The sequence below is a fragment of the Diorhabda carinulata genome, chromosome X (genome assembly GCF_026250575.1).
Source record: "Diorhabda carinulata isolate Delta chromosome X, icDioCari1.1, whole genome shotgun sequence".
Lineage (NCBI taxonomy): Eukaryota > Metazoa > Arthropoda > Insecta > Coleoptera > Chrysomelidae > Diorhabda > Diorhabda carinulata.
In genome coordinates, this window is record NC_079472.1 from 16284483 (window position 1) to 16305013 (window position 20531).

At 31.5% G+C, this 20531-nt stretch overlaps 3 protein-coding genes across 4 annotated transcripts; all 3 read right to left on the minus strand.

Annotated features, from left to right (window-relative positions):
• Positions 1 to 608: 608 nt before the first annotated feature.
• LOC130900642 (UDP-glycosyltransferase UGT5-like) lies at positions 609 to 6850 on the minus strand. The gene is made up of 4 exons (XM_057811383.1): positions 6442 to 6850; positions 3676 to 4488; positions 985 to 1204; positions 609 to 922 (listed from the first exon to the last, which is right to left on the minus strand). The coding sequence occupies exons 1-4, from the start codon at positions 6692 to 6694 to the stop codon at positions 634 to 636; spliced, it is 1575 nt and encodes a 524-aa protein (XP_057667366.1). The 5' UTR covers positions 6695 to 6850; the 3' UTR covers positions 609 to 633.
• A 2982-nt stretch (positions 6851 to 9832) lies between these two features.
• Positions 9833 to 17446, minus strand: LOC130900643 (trimeric intracellular cation channel type 1B.1). The gene is made up of 6 exons (XM_057811384.1): positions 17226 to 17446; positions 16149 to 16317; positions 15644 to 15800; positions 12930 to 13202; positions 12589 to 12874; positions 9833 to 9981 (listed from the first exon to the last, which is right to left on the minus strand). Exons 2-5 carry the CDS (start codon positions 16267 to 16269, stop codon positions 12595 to 12597), a joined length of 831 nt encoding a protein of 276 aa, XP_057667367.1. The 5' UTR covers positions 16270 to 16317; positions 17226 to 17446; the 3' UTR covers positions 9833 to 9981; positions 12589 to 12594.
• Positions 17447 to 17587: 141 nt separating this feature from the next.
• LOC130900644 (transcription initiation factor IIA subunit 2) lies at positions 17588 to 20493 on the minus strand. 2 transcript variants are annotated; one of them, XM_057811385.1, is made up of 3 exons: positions 20285 to 20493; positions 19912 to 20146; positions 17588 to 18893 (listed from the first exon to the last, which is right to left on the minus strand). In XM_057811385.1, the coding sequence occupies exons 1-3, from the start codon at positions 20360 to 20362 to the stop codon at positions 18862 to 18864; spliced, it is 345 nt and encodes a 114-aa protein (XP_057667368.1). In that variant the 5' UTR covers positions 20363 to 20493; the 3' UTR covers positions 17588 to 18861. The 2 variants fall into 2 exon arrangements, with proteins under 2 accessions (XP_057667368.1, XP_057667370.1); XM_057811387.1 differs by lacking the exon at positions 17588 to 18893 and having other exon boundaries at positions 19901 to 20146; positions 20285 to 20466.
• Between the last annotated feature and the right edge of the window lie 38 nt (positions 20494 to 20531).

The following is a 20531-nucleotide window of genomic DNA, read 5'->3' on the forward strand; positions in this document are numbered from 1 at the left end:
TGGGAAACAGTTTTTACAAGTCTACAGTTTTCAAAATAAAATGCTTTTACTGGTCAGAAAATTGACTTTTCTTTGTTTGTTTACGTCAGGAAAGATCTTTAAATGTACAATTTTGTTCTAGAAGGACTATTAAAGGTCTACATATTTCAAAAAACTTTTATCGTAAGCATCTTTAGATAATCAAGGGTAGAGGTCATAAAAAGGGTTACCATTCTGAGAAAAAGTGATACAGGACAATATTCTCTAAAAATATCATCAGACAAGTTTATTTGTACAAGGGCTTAGGACGAAATTTTATCATTCATATCTTATATAACAAATGTAAATAAGATCTAAGGCCAAGGAAACGTATTTACTGCGAAATTTAACCTTGAATACCTAAAGACGCCGACATTATATGAAATAATCATCTAAATACCTAAATACTAATAGAAATATTTAATTTATTCTATTTCAAGGTTAATTTAATAATAGAAATATCACCGACGCCATCTACTAATAGAATTGTAAACCTAATACGTGAATTATTTTGTATCATTATAGAAAACTGTAAAATAGTTAGAGGTGGGAATATTTACTGTCAGCTAGAAAATAACGGTTTTAAAAATAAACTCAATATTCTCAAAATATTCTTTATTGTTTTTTAACCTTCTTTGATTTATTTTTAGGTTTAATACATGTTCCTAAAATACAGCTTAATAACTTTATAAAAATGAAAATTATTAAAAATATAATAAAAATTATAGCACCGATTATGTCTAGCATATAGTATTGATACCAAGCTAAATCTAAATGTTTCATTCTTAGGTGCAGAGCTCCGTTATGTCTCACGACGTATTCCAACCAATAAACTGCTTCTTCCATGGGTTTCACAGGTCTGTCGAAGAAAAGTTTAGACTGCGCTTGAGCGTTTTTTCGATATCTACGAACACAATATAATCCAATTCATCTCCCCTATGTATAGTCTGACCGATGTGAACTTACTTATCGTTGGAAATAACTTCTTCGATAGCAGCGCTAAAATCTTCTTCAGTCAGCGTGCCCAATTGAATAACTTTCGAGTATCCGTTACTTTCAGCCACTTTGGCGTTTTTCAATTGATCTCCGAGTACTGGTATCGATATCGTCGGTACTCCGTTATAAAGGGTTTCTATCAAACTCAACAGACCACCCTGTGTTATGAAAAGTTTGATATTCGGGTGTGCTAAACGTCAAAATCAATATAAAATAATATAAATATGAAAAAATAGTTACTTGTGGAACAGTTGGCTTTTCCAAATATTATTTTGAAAAAATGTCTTTTTCCAAATCTATTTTTAGCGAAAAACTATTTTTCTATGTCGAATTTCCTATAAAAATAGCTTTGTTCAAGTCTAAACTTTTTCAATACTGGATTTTTCAGGTCTTATTTGGGCAAAAAGGCTTTTCCAGCTCCAATTTTGTTAGAAAGGCCTTTTCCAAGTCTAATTTGAGCTTTGAACAAACCAAAATGATAATTTTAAGTCTAATTTTGTCACAAAAGATCGTTGAAAACGACTTTTTGAGTGTAATTTGAAACCAAAATAGCTTTTCCAAGTCTAACTTTGTTGGAAAGGCATTTTCTAAGTCTAATTTAAACTTTGAACAATCCAAAATAATAATTTTAAGTCTTATTTTGCCACAAAAGATCGTTGAAAACGGCTTTTTAAGTATAATTTGAAACCAAAATAGCTTTTCCAAATCTACAATTTTCAAAAAAAAACCAATCCAAAAAATTTTAAGCAAAAAACAATTTTTCTGTGTCGAATTTTCCCTGAATATAGTTTTGTTCAAGTCTACATTTTGAAAAAATGGTTGTTTTAGGCTTTATTTGGGCAAAAAGACTTTTCCAGGTCCAATATTGTTAGAAAGGTCTTTTTCTAGTCTAATTTGAACCAAAATAGCTTTTCCAAATCTACAATTTTCAAAAAGTAGCGAACCCAAATATAATTCAATCGAAAAACTATTTTTCTGTGTCGAATATATTTTTCAAGTCCACATTTCCCAAATATTGTTTTTTTAAGCCTTATACGAGCAAAAAGGCTTTTCCAGGTCTAATTTTGTTGGAAAGGCATTTTCTAAGTCTAATTTAAACTTTGAACAATCCAAAATAATAATTTTAAGTCTTATTTTGTCACAAAAGATCGTTGAAAACGGCTTTTTAAGTATAATTTGAAATCAAAATAGCTTTTCCAAATCTACAATTTTCAAAAAATAACCAACCCAAATAATTTTAAGCAAAAAACAATTTTTCTGTGTCGAATTTTCCCTGAATATAGTTTTGTTCAAGTATACATTTTGAAAAAATGGTTGTTTTAGTCTTTATTTGGGCAAAAAGACTTTTCCAGGTCCAATATTGTTAGAAAGGTCTTTTTCAAGTCTAATTTGAACCAAAATACCTTTTCCAAATCTCAAATTTTCAAAAAATAGCGAACCCAAATATGATTTAACGGAAAAACTATTTTTCTGTGTCGAATTTTCTCTGATTATAGTTTTGTTCAAGTCTACATTTTTCAAAAATGGTTGTTTTAGGCCTTATTCGGGTAAATAGGCTTTTCCAGGTCCAATTTTGTTAATAAGGCCTTTTCCAAGTCTAATTTGAACCAAAATAGCTTTTCCAAATCTACAATTTTCAAAAAGTAGCGAACCCAAATATAATTCAACCGAAAAACTATTTTTCTGTGTCGAATATATTTTTCAAGTCCACATTTCCCAAATATTGATTTTTTAGGCCTTATACGAGCAAAAAGGCTTTCCCAAGTCTAACTTTGTTGAAAAGGCATTTTCTAAGTCTAATTTAAACTTTGAACAATCCAAAATGATAATTTTAAGTCTTATTTTGTCACAAAAGATCGTTGAAAACGGCTTTTTAAGTATTTAATTGTCCCAATCTTGTAATAAAAGTCGAATATGACCCAAAAAATTATTTTTTCAATCTATTTTTCTTACAAAAGATTTTCAAAAGTATAATTTTGAATTTAAAAAGTTTTTCAAGTATAATTTCGAATAAAAATAGCCTTTACAAGTCTACCTTTTCCAAAAAAATCTTTTATTTATCCAAAAATTGACTTTTCCCAATCCTATTATGAAAAAATCGCTTTCCCAAAGTTAATTTCAATGAAAAAATTTTTTTTCTGGGTCCAACTTCCTCTGAAAATAGATCTCCACTATTTAAAAATGGATTTTCCAAGCCTTTTCAGGGCAAAATTATTTTTCCAAGTTTAATTTGAATCAAAAAAATTTTTTTGGTCTAATTTTGTCACAAAAGGTTATAAGAAGTGTAATGCTAATTAAGGGTAGTACTTTGAAGGACTTTAATTAAAATTTTCAATCAATGAAATCTTTCTATTTTATAGTGACGTCTTGAATAATAAAATTGATTGAATCGAAAAAGGATCCAAAGGCAATTATCCATCATAACAACGCTCCATCCCAGTTTTAAGTCACTAAAAGTTTTCAAGTTTGTTCAAATAAACTTTCCTCGTCAGATTTATTACATTGTGACATTTGATTCCCCCAAAAACTGAAAAATATCTGCGAATACCATACCCAATGGTAACGAATTTGACTCAAATTCTAAATAAATTAATTCGACCTACTATTTGATCACACGTCGTATAAAAAAATTCCAGATGAATCACTTAGAAAAAAATTTACCTAATATATCCATTTGAGGTAACCATTTGTCGATTTTAACGTTTGGAGGCTTCCCTGGTAGATCTTCCTCGAATTTCCACAAAACTTTCTCTTTTCTTTTAGAAAAAGCCTTCAGTATGGCTTCCTTAGTCTTCGGAGGAAAATCTGCACTTTGTACAGTTGAACCCATACTGAAATAAATTACTCCATCTTTAGCATCGTCTAAATACTTCCGTAGATCTTCCGGTAGTTTCTTCGGGGGTCTGATATGAAAACCTCCTATATTCTTAGTGCAAGGTACTTCGGCGGTCGGTCTATCCAAACTGACATGCGAATTGTATAAAGCCAAAGAAACATTGTACAATATTTTGTCCAAATCTAGATCTTCAGATATATATTTATGCACCAGCTCTTTATGACGAGGATATATAACAAAGTTATTATATAAATATTGAACTGTACAAAAAATCGTGTTGAACAATCTTTGTTTGAAATCCATTTGTCCTGTATATTGTAACATCAACGTCGGATCTATAGAAGGAAGACTAGGAGTACCAACTAAATGATTTATCCAATTGCTAGCACCGAGATTGAAGAAAACCACCTGATGTGCACCAAAATGTGGAGCTAGTGCTTTTAATGCTTCGAAATTAAAATGCGTGATAATGACGACATCGTATTTGGGTTTTTCTTTGATCATTTTTTGAGTAGTCGAATGATTCAATGTCATTTCGGTGATCAAGTCGAGGGTTTCCATGAAAGTGAAGAAGCCTTTAGCGGGATTCGTGAAAATACTGCTGTTGGTGTGGAGGTGTTTTAATTTGTCTAGAAGTACTAAAAGAAAAGAAATTATTTCTCAGTAGCTCGTTCTACAGACATAATTTAATTTTATAATACTTTACACAGTATTACTATAAAACAGATTATAAAATCAAATATAAACAATTTAATATTGTTGCGTAATATCAAGAGTAATACCAAGAATTAAAAAAAAAGTGAGAACATTCGAAGTTACTTCAATAAATTGATTATAGAGGCTAATCTTTGCACGGGTGTCACAAGTCATAGGGATGTCATTGTGACAGAAAGGAAAAAACACCCCCAAAATCGTGTACTCGGTAATAAAGGGTTTCTATCAAACTCAACAGACCACCCTGTGTTATTAAAAGTTTGATATTCCAGTGTGCTAAACGTCGAAATCAATATAAAATAATATAAATATGAAAAAATAGTTTCTTGTGGATCGGTTGGCTTTTCCAAATATTATTTTGAAAAAATGGCTTCTTCCAAATATATTTTTCTCGAAAAACAATTTTTCTATGTCGAATTTCCTAGCTTCGATCAAGGGTATATTTTTCAAAAATGGATTTTTCAGGCCTTATTTGGGCAAAAAGGCTGTTCCAAGTCCAATTTTGTTAGAAAGGCATTTTCAAAGTATAATTTGTACTTTGAACAACCCAAAATGATGATTTTAGGTCTAATTTTGTCACAAAAGACCGTTAAAAACGGCTTTTCAAGTCTAATTTGAAACCCAAATAGCCTTTCCAAATCTAAAATTTTCAAAAAATAGCGAACCCAAATATATTTTTAGCGAAAAACTATTTTTCTGTGTCGAATTTCCTAGCTTTGTTCAAGGGTACATTTTTCAAAAATGGATTTTTCAGGCCTTATTTGGGCAAAAAGGCTGTTCCAAGTCCAATTTTGTTAGAAAGGCATTTTCAAAGTATAATTTGTACTTTGAACAACCCAAAATGATGATTTTAGGTCTTATTTTGTCACAAAAGACCGTTAAAAACGGCTTTTCAAGTCTAATTTGAAACCCAAATAGCCTTTCCAAATCTAAAATTTTCAAAAAATAGCGAACCCAAATATATTTTTAGCGAAAAACTATTTTTCTGTGTCGAATTTCCTAGCTTCGATCAAGGGTATATTTTTCAAAAATGGATTTTTCAGGCCTTATTTGGGCAAAAAGGCTGTTCCAAGTCCAATTTTGTTAGAAAGGCATTTTCAAAGTATAATTTGTACTTTGAACAACCCAAAATGATGATTTTAGGTCTAATTTTGTCACAAAAGACCGTTAAAAACGGCTTTTCAAGTCTAATTTGAAACCCAAATAGCCTTTCCAAATCTAAAATTTTCAAAAAATAGCGAACCCAAATATATTTTTAGCGAAAAACTATTTTTCTGTGTCGAATTTCCTAGCTTTGTTCAAGGGTACATTTTTCAAAAATGGATTTTTCAGGCCTTATTTGGGCAAAAAGGCTTTTCCAACTCCAATTTTGTTAGAAAGGCCTTTTCCAAGTCTAATTTGAACTTTCAACAAACCAAAATGATAATTTTAAATCTAATTTTGTCACAAAAGATCGTTAAAAATGGAAAGGGAGCGAGACAAGTGTATGAGATACTGATTAAATGGCTTAGAATATATATATTTTGTATTATCAGACAAAAACCGTTTTAAAAAATATCAATTTTGAAAATTTTATATTTCCAAATACGCCCTTAACAATCTGGAAATAATTTAATAATATAATCCGTTCCTGAGATATGGTCGACGGTTTTTCTGGTCCACCCGGTAGATTGATTCCGAAAGATCTAATTGAAAATTCATGTGAAGATAAATTATCTTTTACTACTAAAGCGATAACAAAGATAAAACGAAATATATAATTCAGTCTTATTTATTTATTTGGGCCTTAGTTAAACCGATTTCTGCGGCCACCGGTATCAACTCCAAGAGAATACAACCTACTCTAATATTTTTCAGTTTATAATAATTCCACATACCTTTCTGTTGTTCTAAAAACCCCTCCAAAATAATCTGTTTATAATTATCGTTAGGTGGATTTTTTTCTTCGTGGCTAGTTAAAATGGTGGCTTCGTGGCCAGCCCTGGCCAATCCTTTCATCAGCTCATTTCCCAAAAAATAATGGCTTTTAGCTTGAAAAGGGAATATCCCTAAATATTTATAACCTATCACTTCGTTAACACAAAATAAAGGTACTAATAGAAATAAAAGTTTTGTAAAGCAATCGTTCATTTTGAGACAACTAAATTATATTTATTAAAATGACCTCAACGTGGATACAGATTGCAGTAAATAAACTACGTGCCTAGTCTAGGATAATGATAATACAGACACGTTCAGATTATTTATAACTTTCCATAGTCGCACAAATATAACTATAATAAACATAAAATAAAGATAGAAATCAAGTTGTACTTATAACTAAAGATAAAAACGATAAAAATTAAAAAATTAGAGAGTTCACTTCAATTTATTCCAGATTGTACTATACCAGCGGTGCCCGCGAGCATGTTGACACTAAATATGTTTTTTTGTGAAATAAATTCATAATAAAACAAAGGAAAAATGATCATTTTCCAAAAAAAAATGTCTAAGACTCTGCAATTTGTAGATTTGCGGAATTTCACATTTGAAAATCCTTCGTCAGTGGACGTGTCTACGACACCAGAAAATTTACAACTTGAATTAATCAAATTACAAATGTCAAACGCCATTACAAGATCTTTTCCGGGAGAAATCAGCACCAGACAGGGCCGGATTGAGCTAGGGGCTTGGGGGGGCTATAGCCCCGGGCCCCAGGTCCAAGAGGGCCCCATCATTTGGAAATCATTCTGTATTTTTTGATGTGTTGAATTCCTTAAGGGGGCCCCGTCATTATTTTAGCCCCGGGCCTTATAAATCTTAATCCGGCCCTGGCACCAGATTATTATGCAGCGCTAGATTCTTATCTTAATTTGAGGAAATTTGGAATGAAAATGACGACGACACGTTTGCATGTCAACATATTTGTGAACAAACATTTTCTACTTTAAAAAAACTCAACCAACGTCATGCCATATTAAAGTAAACGTTACCCAACTTGAACCAAATATTACAGTCTAAAAACGTAATATTTTCATTAAATTAACGAATATTTTGAAAAAAAAAAGAATCAGCACAAAAATATTCATAAAATCATTGAAAACAATGTTTTTTTTAATTAGGGTATTGTTAAGATATACAATTATATAGATCAGGCCCGATAGATCATATTTCATGGGCACCAGTGTATTATATAATTACATTGTTTGTTGTGTATAAAAAAAATATAAATATTTATTGTTTATATCAGCTATATCGAGAAGATGAGATGATAACCTATTTGATCAACTGTGTATCCCACGAAGCATCCATTTTATAGACGGATCACGTAGATGACTCGAGGTTAAAGTTTTATAATCCGTTTTAAGCCCTATTTGAGACCGCTAACATACGGTTGGCAAATATAAATAATTTTTAGTACACAGATAATTATGTTTCGTTAGTCTACTATGATCTAGTTACTAATTCATAATCTCTGTGTTGTGCCCTGAATGACTCAGAACGAGAGTTGCTAGTTAAGTTTTGAGATATGGCAACACTGATGTGAATATGTCAAATCTGACAAAGCTATCACAAAATTTGACATTTTTAACAGTTAACTTAGTCAAAACGTGTTATTTATCATAAAGTTTGACATTTTTAACAGTTAACGTACTAAAAACGTGTTTTCTATCATAAAATTTGATATTTTTAACAGTTAACGTAGTCAAAACGTGTTGTCTATCACAAAGTTTGACATTTTTAACAGTGAACGTACTCAAAACGTGTTGTCTGTCATAAAGTTTAACATTTTTAACAGTTAACGTCCTTAAAACGTGTTGTTTATCATAAATTTTGACATTTTAACAGTGAACGTACACAAAACGTGTTTTCTATCATAAAATTTGATATTTTTAACAGTTAACGTAGTCAAAACGTGTTGTCTATCACAAAGTTTGACATTTTTAACAGTGAACGTACTCAAAACGTGTTGTACATCATAAAGTTTGACATTTTTAACAGTGAACGTACTCAAAACGTGTTGTCTGTCATAAAGTTTAACATTTTTAACAGTTAACGTCCTTAAAACGTGTTATCTATCATAAAGTTTGATATTTTAACAGTTAACGTATTCAAAACGTGTTTTCTATCATAAAGTTAGACATTTTTAACAGTTAACGTACTAAAAACGTGTTGTCTGTCATAAAGTTTGACATTTTTAACAATTAACGTACTCAAAACGTGTTGTCTGTCATAAAGTTTGATATTTTAACAGTTAACGTATTCAAAACGTGTTTTCTATCATAAAGTTTGACATTTTTAATGGTGAACGTACTCAGAACACCTTCTAACCTTCAATTTAGTTAGTAATGACAGCATTGCATATATGGTTGTAAATAAACAATGTTTTAAACCTAGTCACGTTGCATTATATGGAACTATCGAAATGAATGAAGCAAACAAGCTCTAAAATAAATAGCGCATAAGAAAAGGTATCGTATCTAAATATTGTCAACCAGACTAAAACCGTTTTTGTTAATAAATTCTACAAGTGAATTTTCAACAACAAAAAATAAGTATAATTATTGGAAAAAATAAGAAGTGTGTGTGTTTTTTTGTGATTTACGACATTCAATTACGATATTTTGACTCTCGACCCCAGGGTCCTATAAACTGCTTCGCCAAATCGTTTTTTTTTTGGAAACCAAAACCTGTTTCTTTGGTATTTCGATTATTGTTTTTGCGGCTTTATGATCTCATAATAGAAAGTACAATAATAATAGTTAGGTCAACTCTCAATAGCCGAAAAACACAAAAAAAAACCCAGGAAAAACAGACAACTCCGACCTAGGAAATCCAATGCAATACCAACATAGAATTTACATTTTCCAACTTGTAATTAAGTTGGAGTTTCTGGAACCATTGCTGATATTCATACTGAACACACTATTTATTTCTAGCACTACACCAACACTCACGATTACATTGTCTGGTATGAGCGTTTCATCTTCAGAGACTAAACTGTTTACCCTCAGTCTCTGAAGATAACTTTGTTATCGAAGCGCGCGTCAGACAGTGTAATCGTGAGTGTTGATTAGTCTCTGAAGACGATAACTAGGTTACTAGGAACAAAGTATAGGAAACTAGACTTTAAGTTAGATACATTTTCATCGATTATTAAGATGGGTTCACACGTATAAAATAATATTATGTTGTATTATTGAGCGTGGTGCAAACAAGGGTATAACCGGCTTAACACGTTCATTTTGACTTCAAATTGCGGGTAAATGTTTTGATTTGAAATAAAAATTTCGTGTTCCATAACATTTTTTTTATTTATATAAATAATTCGGTACAATTGTTTTGAGAATCATAAAAACATGGTGATATATATTTGAGAGATAAATTTGACGATCCGCACTTTTGACAAATTTATCTCTTCCATGTTCGTTGAAATGCTGAAAGAAAAAAAAATAAAATAAATAAAATGCGCTCGTGTTTTTTTTAGGGCATGCGGAATTAATTTATTCGAGTGAGTTTAGAAGATAGACATTTATAGCAAAATTGGTTATTTGTTGATGTAATTTAACGTACGTAATTATTTTTACGACAAGTTTTGAAAAAAAAAACACGTCAATACGTTGAAATATAAGTAATCAATATTATTTAGCGTAATTTAAACGTGATAAAAAATTATGAAAATCAAGGTTAATTTTATAACTTCTTCCTTGTAACGCATGTAACATATCGCTGAACATAAAGGTAAATATGTCAAATATGACATTTTTAATAATGGATCTACTCAGAATTAGCGCTATTTGAGATGTTTACTACTTGAAACATTCAATTTCGACGTGGATTAAATCAACAGCATCCGATCAACTCGCTTCGAATTTAGGTGATGAAGCACCGCTGCCTTTCCTAAATCAATCACTTCGCTACAGGATAAATGTCTTCCAAAATCGGCTGTTGTGCTAAAAAGCATCGATTCTATGCGTAAACTGCGTAAGATTGAGTCATACTCGAGCATTAGTCCCAGCAGAGCAGACTTTTAATATTGCATGATATTTAGCTGTTGGAAACAAAGCTCGTGTCGATTTATACGAAGAAATGCAGAAAAAATTCCAACGCGGTGCTTCCAAAGATTGTGACAGGCAACGAATTGTAGATCTAAACACTTCGAACCAACGTACAACGATCAATTTTGCATGATACATCAGCAAGTTTTCGAAAAGATCAGGAAAAACTAATCGCAAAAGACGCATCACTATCCACCACGACAATGCGAGCTCTGGTACATCAGTTCGAACAAAAACGTTTTGGAACAGTCAAACCATCGAATCGATAGGTCATTCGGCGTACAATCTTCATTTGACACCCAAAGATTTCTTCTTATTCGCGCAGATCAAAAATGAATAGCGAATTCAACGTTTTCCTACATCTGAAGAAGCGGTCGATGCTCGTGCAAATCCAACTACAAATATTTGTTCTTGTCTATCAAAACTTGAGTAGCAACTATCGTTTCTGGCGAATCTGTCTCCAGAACGATCAATTTCGAATGGTACATCAGCGCAGAATCATTATCCACCACGACATCGCTGGCTCGATGTTTACTCTACAAGTCTATGGAAGCGTATTCTTCGGGACTGGTAGTATAATCTAAAAGTCTCATTCGATCCGGAATTATGTCTAAATCACTATGCGTAGGAAATTAGTCGTCCAATAAAAGATTTCAAACAACTAAACATCTTCAACAAATACTTGGTTTTTGGCTATGATTTGGTGTTACTATGTATTCAATACCAAGTATTCAATACCACAACCTTCTGAATGTCGTCGAAGATGTTTGCCGATGTTATCGTCCAGGGTCTAGGCACCTGTCTTGTCATTTTCGAGCACCTTCTGCGGCTGTTTGTTGACACTGAATTCGTCTGATTGAGTGTTGATCATTTGATCCCGAATAGCCATCACGAAACCTTCGATCTCTGGATAAAAACCTAGTAGGCCAGATTTTTAAAGCTTCTTTGTCAATATGCAGCTGTTTGAGGTCGTGATGATGTGACCATTGATCCAGTTTCTCGATGTCTAAGACTTTGGATGGCGTTGTAGGTTAACGGGGTTAATCCAGCCTCTTCCACCTTAAACATTGGATAACTTCGAGTGGTTGGTTTGTTCTTGTTCAGCATTGATCGTGTTATCCTTAGAATAACTTCTAGCTCTGTTTTCGTAAATTTCAGAAGTCCAAAAGAGTACGTTAATATGCCTGGACCCTTCATATCCGTTTTCTTTCTCGATGTGTAGGATCTTGTGCTTAGACAATCCAAATTTGATACGTATATCAGAGGATCATTAATGTGTTACATTTGACATACATTTGCTGCGTATAGCTCCATGAAAAGAAGATGGGAAATGGTACATATGGCCGCGAAATCGTCGAAAATGAGCCGAACTAGGATCACAACATTCGTCGCCTTCAATATCGCAACTATTGTACTCGAGCAAAAATTCATGCAGTTAGAAGTTTGCTTGCTGAGGAGAGGGATAGAAAACAAAATGTCGTCTGTAAATACTTGAGGAAGAGGCGTCAGACTAAGCGAAGACAACCAGGTCCGCGGGTTAGGTTAGATGTTCCATAAATGCTGCATTCTACTCTAACCTTTTGAAACCACACTAAAAAACCGATTATCGCTCGAAACTGGAAAGCATTTCATTGAGGGCGATTCTTCTCGAGGATAACGCGCGTTTTCATATCCAACGTCTCACGTTTGAAATAATATCAGAACTGGGCGGAAGATAGTAGAACATCCCCCAATACAGTCCGAATTTATCACCACACGTTTGGATCACTGAAATAAACCCTTGGAGGACAAAAATTCAACAGATAAAAAGGGAGGAATCATCTAAACTTTATGCACTTTGTCTATGTCTTATCCGAAAAGAAAGTTAATCGTTGATTTCAAATATCTCGAGTGGTAATTTGATTTTTTTAGATTTCAATGTTTCTAGATGTTTTTTTTTTCAAAATAAATAATCAAAAATGGGTAAAAACGCAACGCTTTACATACTTTGAATCAATTGGTCTTCTTTATATCTTTACTTTCGCCTTCTTTGAGTTGCCCTCTGCCGAAGATTTTAGCCAAAGTATCGAAGACTCCTCCGAAGAACAAGGCGCACATGAGATTTTCGAAGGGAACGAAAGGATCGTGGATACCCAAGATGATGGAGGACAATTTGAAGTAAACGAAGAAAATTACGATGCCGAAATAAACCAAAGCGTGTGGCGCTGAAATCAATTCTGTCTTTTTGTCCAAGATGAATATTATAGAGCCCACCATACAAGCTTTGGTGTAACTGGAGAAGAAAAATCGATTTAAAAGTGAATCGTTTGTCGGTAAATGGAACTTACAAACTGGGTTGCATGAATTCCATCGCGGTAGGCGTCCAAACACCTCTGATCAACCTTTCCAATAATCTAGTGAATCCGGCACCGTTTCCTTTGATAGTTCCGATTATTATCATCACCAAATAGGCGTTGGGATATAATTTAGCGGCGTGGGTGACACCGTCGTACACTTTTTTACATCTATAGATTTCTTTCATGGCTGAAAATATTATTTTCACAGGTAAAAATTTGGCTAATTTATATCCCAAGTCAAGAGGTGTGTAAAATACCACATACCTGCAAAGCATCGAAACAATTATTATATACTTTTACTGAAAATTCGTGTTAAAAGGATGGCCAACCGTCCGGGTTTCCCCGAATTTGTTCTAGTTTAGAGGACATCCGGAAATACTTCATTTATAGTCCGGGTTTGAAAATTTATAAAATATGAAATTAATAATGTTTTTCACAAGCTGAAAGAAAATCTAAACCCAAATACGGTTGTTGCGGAATGCTTTACCAACTTTTTTTTATGTATAATTCTACTACATTTTTTGACACCCGGTATCTTGGTTACCAATCCTCCGATATAGTTGCTAATTTTTTTCGTTATGGATACATTCTTTATTAATACTCTTCTATAATATGAGCTCAATATCTCACGTGTATTGACCTGTATGACTTTCTGATTAAACTAATGTTTTATCATAAATTCTATTACATTTCTTTAGCACCCGGTATCTCGGTTAATACTACGGCGATTTCAATTTTGATTTTTTTTATTAGAAATACATTCTTTGATGATAGTCTCCTGGAATATAAGCTCAAAATCTCTCGTGCTTTGGTCTGTACGATTTTATAACTGAACCAATGTTTTTTGAAATATCCACTACAATTTTTTGGCACCCGGTATTTCGGTTACCAATCCTCCGATATAGTTGCTGATTTTTTTCGTTATGGATACATTCTTTATTAATATTCTTCTATAATATGAGCTCAATATCTCACGTGTATTGACCTGTATGACTCTCTGATTAAACTAATGTTTTATCATAAATTCTATTACATTTCTTTAGCACCCGGTATCTCGGTTAATACTACGGCGATTTCAATTTTGATTTTTTTTATTAGAAATACATTCTTTGATGATAGTCTCCTGGAATATAAGCTCAAAATCTCTCGTGCTTTCGTCTGTATGATTGTATAACTAAACCAATGTTTTTTTGAAATATCCACTACAATTTTTTGGCACCCGTTATTTCGGTTACTATATCTCCGACTTTATTCTTGATTTTTGTCTTTATGGATATATTTTTTTTAAAATACTTTCCTTAAACATGAGCTCAATTCTTTTGATTTGAATAATTTTATGAAAAATTGATTGATTTTTCGAAAATTCTATATTTTGTGTCGCCCGGTATATTTACTACATTTCTTATTTTTTTTAATCATGGAAATATGTTTTCATAATATTTTTTTATAATTTCATTCTGATATCCGAATAATTTTGTAATAATTTATATAATTTAATAAGTGAATTAATTTTTTTTACGAAATTTTGACTACGATTTTTTGATACTCTGTATCTCGCTTACTACTTTTCCGATCTCATTCTCGATTTATGATATAAGAGATAAATCTTTTGAGAATATTTACTTGAAATATGAGCTCAATATATAAATTATTTTGATCTGTACAATTTTATAACTCAACCAATGATTTGAATTTAAATTCGAAAATTCTACTAAATTTTTTTGATGCCCGCTATCTCGGTCCTTACATTTCCAATCTCATTCTTAATTTATTTCTTTCTGGATACAACCCTGGAGAAAACTTTACCAAAATTTGAACTTAATATTTGTATTTTTTTAGTCTGTATTATTTTAAAACTGAACTAATGTTTTTACTAAACATTTATTACAATTTTTTTGTCGCCCGGTATCGAGGTTACCATTATCGCTCTCGATTTTTTTATCCATGGAAACATCTTCTGAGAATTTCAGCTGGATATCTAAATTATTTTAGTCTGTATGATTTTCATAACTAAACCAACGTTTTTTTCGAAAATTTTTACACAATTTTTTTGCCGCCCGGTATAGAGGTTACCATGTTTCTATTATCGCTCTCGATTTTTTTATCGATGGAAACATCTTCTGAGAATGCTTTCTAAGAATTTCACCTCGATATCTAAATTATTTTAGCCTGTATGATTTTCATAACTAAACCAATGTTTTTTTTTTCGAAAATATTTACACAATTTTTTTGCCGCCCTGTATCTGGGTTATTACTTCACCAACAAAACTCCTGATTTTTTTCTATATTTATACACCCTTTGAGATTTCTTATTCAGAATATTAGTACAATATCTAAACTATTTCGGTCTGTACGATTTTATAACTGAACCGAATATTTTTTAAAAGTTTTTAATTTTATGTCACCCTGTATTTGTGTTACAACTCTTCATAGTACGATTCTGATTTTTTTTCTGATAGATTCATCCTTTTGAAGTACTTCTTCACAATATGAGCTCAATACCCCCGGTATTTTAGTCCGTACGAATTTTTATACAATTTTTTATACTCCTCCACAATTTGGGCCTTTGTAATTTTTTTAACTAAATGTCTTGTCCTTGTATTTTATTGTATTCGTATACCAGCTGATAAATTTTGAACGAATCATATTGAGAATAATCATTCTCGACCATTATTTCTTCAAGATTAAAAATAAATAATTCTTACCATACTGCTGTAGCTACTAAAAGTTGTGGAGTGTTTTTCAGTGGAGCTAAAATCGGTTCAGCGAGGAGTCCGTTGGCAACCATACCACCAGCAAACACCACCAGCATGTACGATAACCAACATGCAAGAGGATGCTTTCGAGAAAACGCTTGAGCTCCTAGATATTTAGAAAAGTGAATCTAAGAAACCTATTACCTCATAATTATTCATACCAATAATTAAAAAACTAATATATTTATTTATTACTTATGTTAAGTCTTTTTAATACAAAAAAAATTGATATTTAAAATATTGAACGTAATAAAATGAAATAAACGTTAGTTGATTCACCCTGTATAACTTATAAAACGATTTAAGGTTATCTCAGTGTTATTGTTTCATAATTTTTGTATTTCTTATCTGAAATAAACTGATAATACCATAAATTTTGTTAGAGGAATTAAGTAATTCGATACATATATATTATTATAGTTTTAAAAACATATAGATATATAAAAGTTATTACCACTGCCAAGATCCTCTCGTACACCCAAAGCACACAACGTGCAGTGCGCTATATCAAAATAGGGAAACATTTTCAGTTTCACCACTTGATTGGCGATATCTAAAAACGCTTCGGGATCCATTTTTTTACGTACTAAAATTTTCCTTCGTTGAATCTACTCGATTAGATGCTGAAATTTTAAAAATGTTGAAATCTGGAGCGTTGATGCATTTTCGGAATGGCTGACCACGGACTACTAGATTTTAAAAGTATTTACCACTTTTAACGTAAAGAAAAACGGTATAAAAAAGTGGACCAAACAAATTGTAACTTATCTTTATAGTCCAGGGATAATTCTATTGAAAATATCATGTTTGAATGTTTGGACACCTTTATTAATACGAGGGTTGCTACTTAAATTTTGTCATATACCAACAATGATTTCAATGTCAAGCCCTTCGAATCAAATGATCACCTGTTTTTCCGAAATAACTGGACGTTACGTTAGAGCAACTTGGACGGTCAAGTCCGAGTGTTTTTTTGCCAGAAGTGTTCGAAAAAATCAGGGAAACCAATAACAGAAGACTAATCATTTTCCACCACGACAATGCAAGACTCTCATACGTCAGTTCAAGCAAAAACCGTACTTTGGCACCCAATGATTTCTTCTTATTCCCGTAGATTAAAAATAAATTACGAGGTCAACGTCAAAAAACATTAAATCTATATCCAATTATAAATATTTGTTTTTACTTGTCTATCTCAAAACTTAAGTAGCAACCCTCGTACGAAGATTTATTTAAAACAATTATTCAATGTAATTCCATAAAACTTTCTATGTAAACATATATCCAATTATTTTTTTCATTCACGAATAAAGAAGCTGTTTTTATAACAAACAACTACATTAAAAAGTCATCGTAATAATCACTGAACGTGACCAAGGTGTATTACTGGTTGCATAATAAAATGTTTAACCTGATAATGTTAGTTTAGAAAGTATTACGTAAAACTTCACTGATAATTCTAATAAAATTATTTTCAACGTAATAACCTTATTTTGTATATTAATATTTTATTATATATTTCCACTTTTACCTTCTTTAGTTTCCTGGACTATCGAACACTATATGATTGGTCCACACCTCGTAACTGTCAAGAAGTGAATTCTGTGCGGAAGTTTTTTTTAAGCTTACCAGACGTCTAAATTTAAACTGGAGCGTATGCTCAACTTTTCGTTGATCTGGCGAGGTCTGAAATAAAGTCTAGCCGCTTACCGAAACGCTCGCATACTTTCCGATAGATTATTTCGAAAATTTTCATGTACAGAGTAATACACAATTATAGTTTTTTATCTTTATTTGGAAATCTGTCATGTACAGGGTAATACAAAATTACTACCCAATTATAGTTTTTTTTCTTTTTATTTCGAAAACTGTTATGTACAGGGTAATACACAATTATAGTTTCTTTTTATCTTTATTTCAAGAAATGTCAAGTACATAGTAATACGAAATGAACACACAATTCAAGTTTTTTTTTATTTTTATTTCGAGAAATGTCATGTACAGGGTGCTACGAAATTAACACACAATTAAAGTTTTCTCTAATCTTTATTTCGAGAAATGTACAGGGTAATATGAAATTAACACACAATTATAGTTTTTTATCTTTATTTCCAAATCTGTCGTGTACAGGAAAATACGAAATTAATACCCAATTATGGTTTTTTTATTTTTATTTCGAAAACTGTCTTGTACAGGATAATACGAAATTAACACACAATTTAAAAAAAAAATAAAAAGGAAATATAAAATTCAAATCAACACTTAAAAGTACTGCCAGTGACTTGTCCTACTGTATTTAGAAACAACAAAGAATTCACAATGAAAATGTACGATACGCCATAAAAAAACTAAAACGGACCTTACACGGTCAATAATATTAACAATATGGTGTGGTATTGACAACCAAAAGTGGAGGGGATATTGTCAATAATATTGAGCGTGGAGGGGATACGTCAATAACATCTTTAACGTGTTCAGTGATGTTTTGACGATGTTTGAGGACTTAATTGATCGGTAGAGGGGAATAATTTTTCAACTTTAATTAATCCAAGCCAAATTTTACCCATGTTAAGGTTTAAAATGTTATTTCATAATTTTTTACAATTAGGGGAAGTTTTCATCTTTAAAAAACAAAAAACGTAGAACGATTTAATATAAAAAATGAACTAGAGGGTGAAATTAGTTTTGTACAAATCGATGCTGGACGAAAAAATTGCGTTGTTTTGCCTTTTTTGAGCTTTATTTCCTGAACTATATATATTTAAATTTTGAGTAGCATCATGCTGAATTTCATAATTAAAAATGTAGAAAAAAACATTGTCCACAATCATGTATCAGATTTTTTCAACTAATTTTTTTATTAATTTCTATAAATATAAAGTTGAAAATTGATAATTCTATTTCTTAATAAAAATTCATACATAAAGGTCATGATAGAAATTGAAATCAGCAACGATCTAAGGAAAAAAAATTGTATAAAACTTTTAATCATAAATAAAATTCATGAATAAGAATAATTTCAACGCAACTAACTAAGCTGTATTTTTGTATATATATATAAAATAATTGCTTATTCCAATTCTAAAAAGATGTTGTATACAAAATAAACTAAATTATACAGATAGCAGTCTATGTACAAAATAATTAATTGAAATCTACTATATACCTTACTTTTTAGAACTTCCTTCTTCATTAACGTCTGTAAAAGAAAATTAACATTTCGTACAAAAAAAATTGACAATTTTTTATGAGAACATCCATTTTTTTAAATCTCCCCTTTACTTATACAGTTGAACATCATAAATCCGGACTTCCAAACGCGATGGTGTTGTGAGTGATTATTGTCGAAAGTTTAAAGATGGCCGTAATTATGTGCATGATGAAGGGGGCCAAAGACGCAAATCTGTCATTTCATATGACTTGGTTCAACGAGTTCACAGAAACACAAAATTTTTTCAAAAACCCAATGCGAGAAGAAACGTTTTGCTTGCAAGCTCTCTTTCGCTTTCTTCTAGCCAAAATCTCTCCTTTTCCACTCCTGAAAAGTTAGCAAACACTACCCCATGCAACCACCACAACCCCAGCCCTGCAGAGGATCAATTCCTATATCAGGGCCCACTCCAACAAACACTCCTTATAAAAATCCTCCTTATCCTACCAAATTTCACCAACCCCTTTCTCAGTATCTGTAGCTTCATTCTATAACTTTAAGTGATCTGTGGTTTGTATTTTTTGCAGTGCAGAATCCTTTCCCAGTGATTCCGGATTTATGATGTTATACTGTATTAACCAAAGCAATGTAAAAATATACACATGACCTTCCTATCTTATATCAATTGATAAAAGAAACTGTCTAAAAAGACACAATCAAATCACTTGCATTGAAATTACCACAAAATTAGTGGGCCCATGCCCATTGAGATTGGACTAGTGTCTAAGAAAAGATGATGCCAGACTGTATAGTCGCAACAATCAAGCATTGTGGTGGCTTGATTATAGTCTGGGGTTGGTTTATATTGTGCAAAAAGTATTAATAAAAAAATTAATTCAAGTAGTTAGAAAATAAACTAAAAGATATGTTTGAAATGGTAACTTTTTGAGTTCTTTCATATATTTTTGTGAAATTCAATCAAGTGATTGAAACAATAAGTCATCATCAACATACTCAGATTGGAACTTTATATTTGTAATTAATAAATTTACTGTTTAGTACTTACTCTTTCCATCACAAGCTACTATTTTAACCTTGTCGATTTTAGTAATTTCTTGTACTTCCCTAAATTCCACATCGTTCAACATAAATGTCCATACATTATCACAAAATCTGTAAGTATTGAGTTTACCAGCTTTAAAAGTTAATCTAGCTTTTACTCTTGTGGCCAAAGTTTGATTTATCGATTTGTCGAATTGTAATAATACTTTGCAAGCTAATTGGGGTGTTATTTGTCCATACTGGAATAATCAAAAATATAAGACTTTGTAGTTGTTTCTATAAAACGTACAAGTATTTATTTGTTGCAAAAATATCACAGTTCCACATGAAAGATTACAAACGCGCATATTTTATTATATGAAAATTACAACATCTACCTGAATTAATTCGTCTAAACTTTCTTGTAAAGTATGCCCCAAAGTGGTATTTCTATACAGTTGATACGACATTATCATAAATTAAATAAAAAAAATGGTTTATGAAGTTTGAAAAAAACCCTCTTTCACAAATAAAAACATTAAAAATTAAAATTCTTCAAGTGTGTTTATCTTTTGAGCCCTTTGACTTGACGTTTGACAGTTGAATTGACAAGCTTTTTCGAGTATTAATATAACTGCCACTCAC

Coding starts and splice junctions, on each gene's coding strand:
- LOC130900642 (XM_057811383.1), bottom strand. CDS start 6,694: ATGAACGATTGCTTTACAAAACTTTTATTTCTATTAGTACCTTTATTT. Junction 4,489..6,441: donor GTTTTTAGAACAACAGAAAG/GTATGTGGAATT, acceptor CTTTTCTTTTAG/TACTTCTAGACAAATTAAAA. Junction 923..984: donor GAAGTTATTTCCAACGATAA/GTAAGTTCACAT, acceptor TTGTGTTCGTAG/ATATCGAAAAAACGCTCAAG.
- LOC130900643 (XM_057811384.1), bottom strand. CDS start 16,269: ATGGATCCCGAAGCGTTTTTAGATATCGCCAATCAAGTGGTGAAACTG. Junction 15,801..16,148: donor ACGAGAGGATCTTGGCAGTG/GTAATAACTTTT, acceptor CTAAATATCTAG/GAGCTCAAGCGTTTTCTCGA. Junction 12,875..12,929: donor GAATTCATGCAACCCAGTTT/GTAAGTTCCATT, acceptor TTTCTTCTCCAG/TTACACCAAAGCTTGTATGG.
- LOC130900644 (XM_057811385.1), bottom strand. CDS start 20,362: ATGATAATGTCGTATCAACTGTATAGAAATACCACTTTGGGGCATACT. Junction 20,147..20,284: donor GTTTAGACGAATTAATTCAG/GTAGATGTTGTA, acceptor TGATTATTCCAG/TATGGACAAATAACACCCCA. Junction 18,894..19,911: donor AGTAGCTTGTGATGGAAAGA/GTAAGTACTAAA, acceptor TTTCTTTTACAG/ACGTTAATGAAGAAGGAAGT.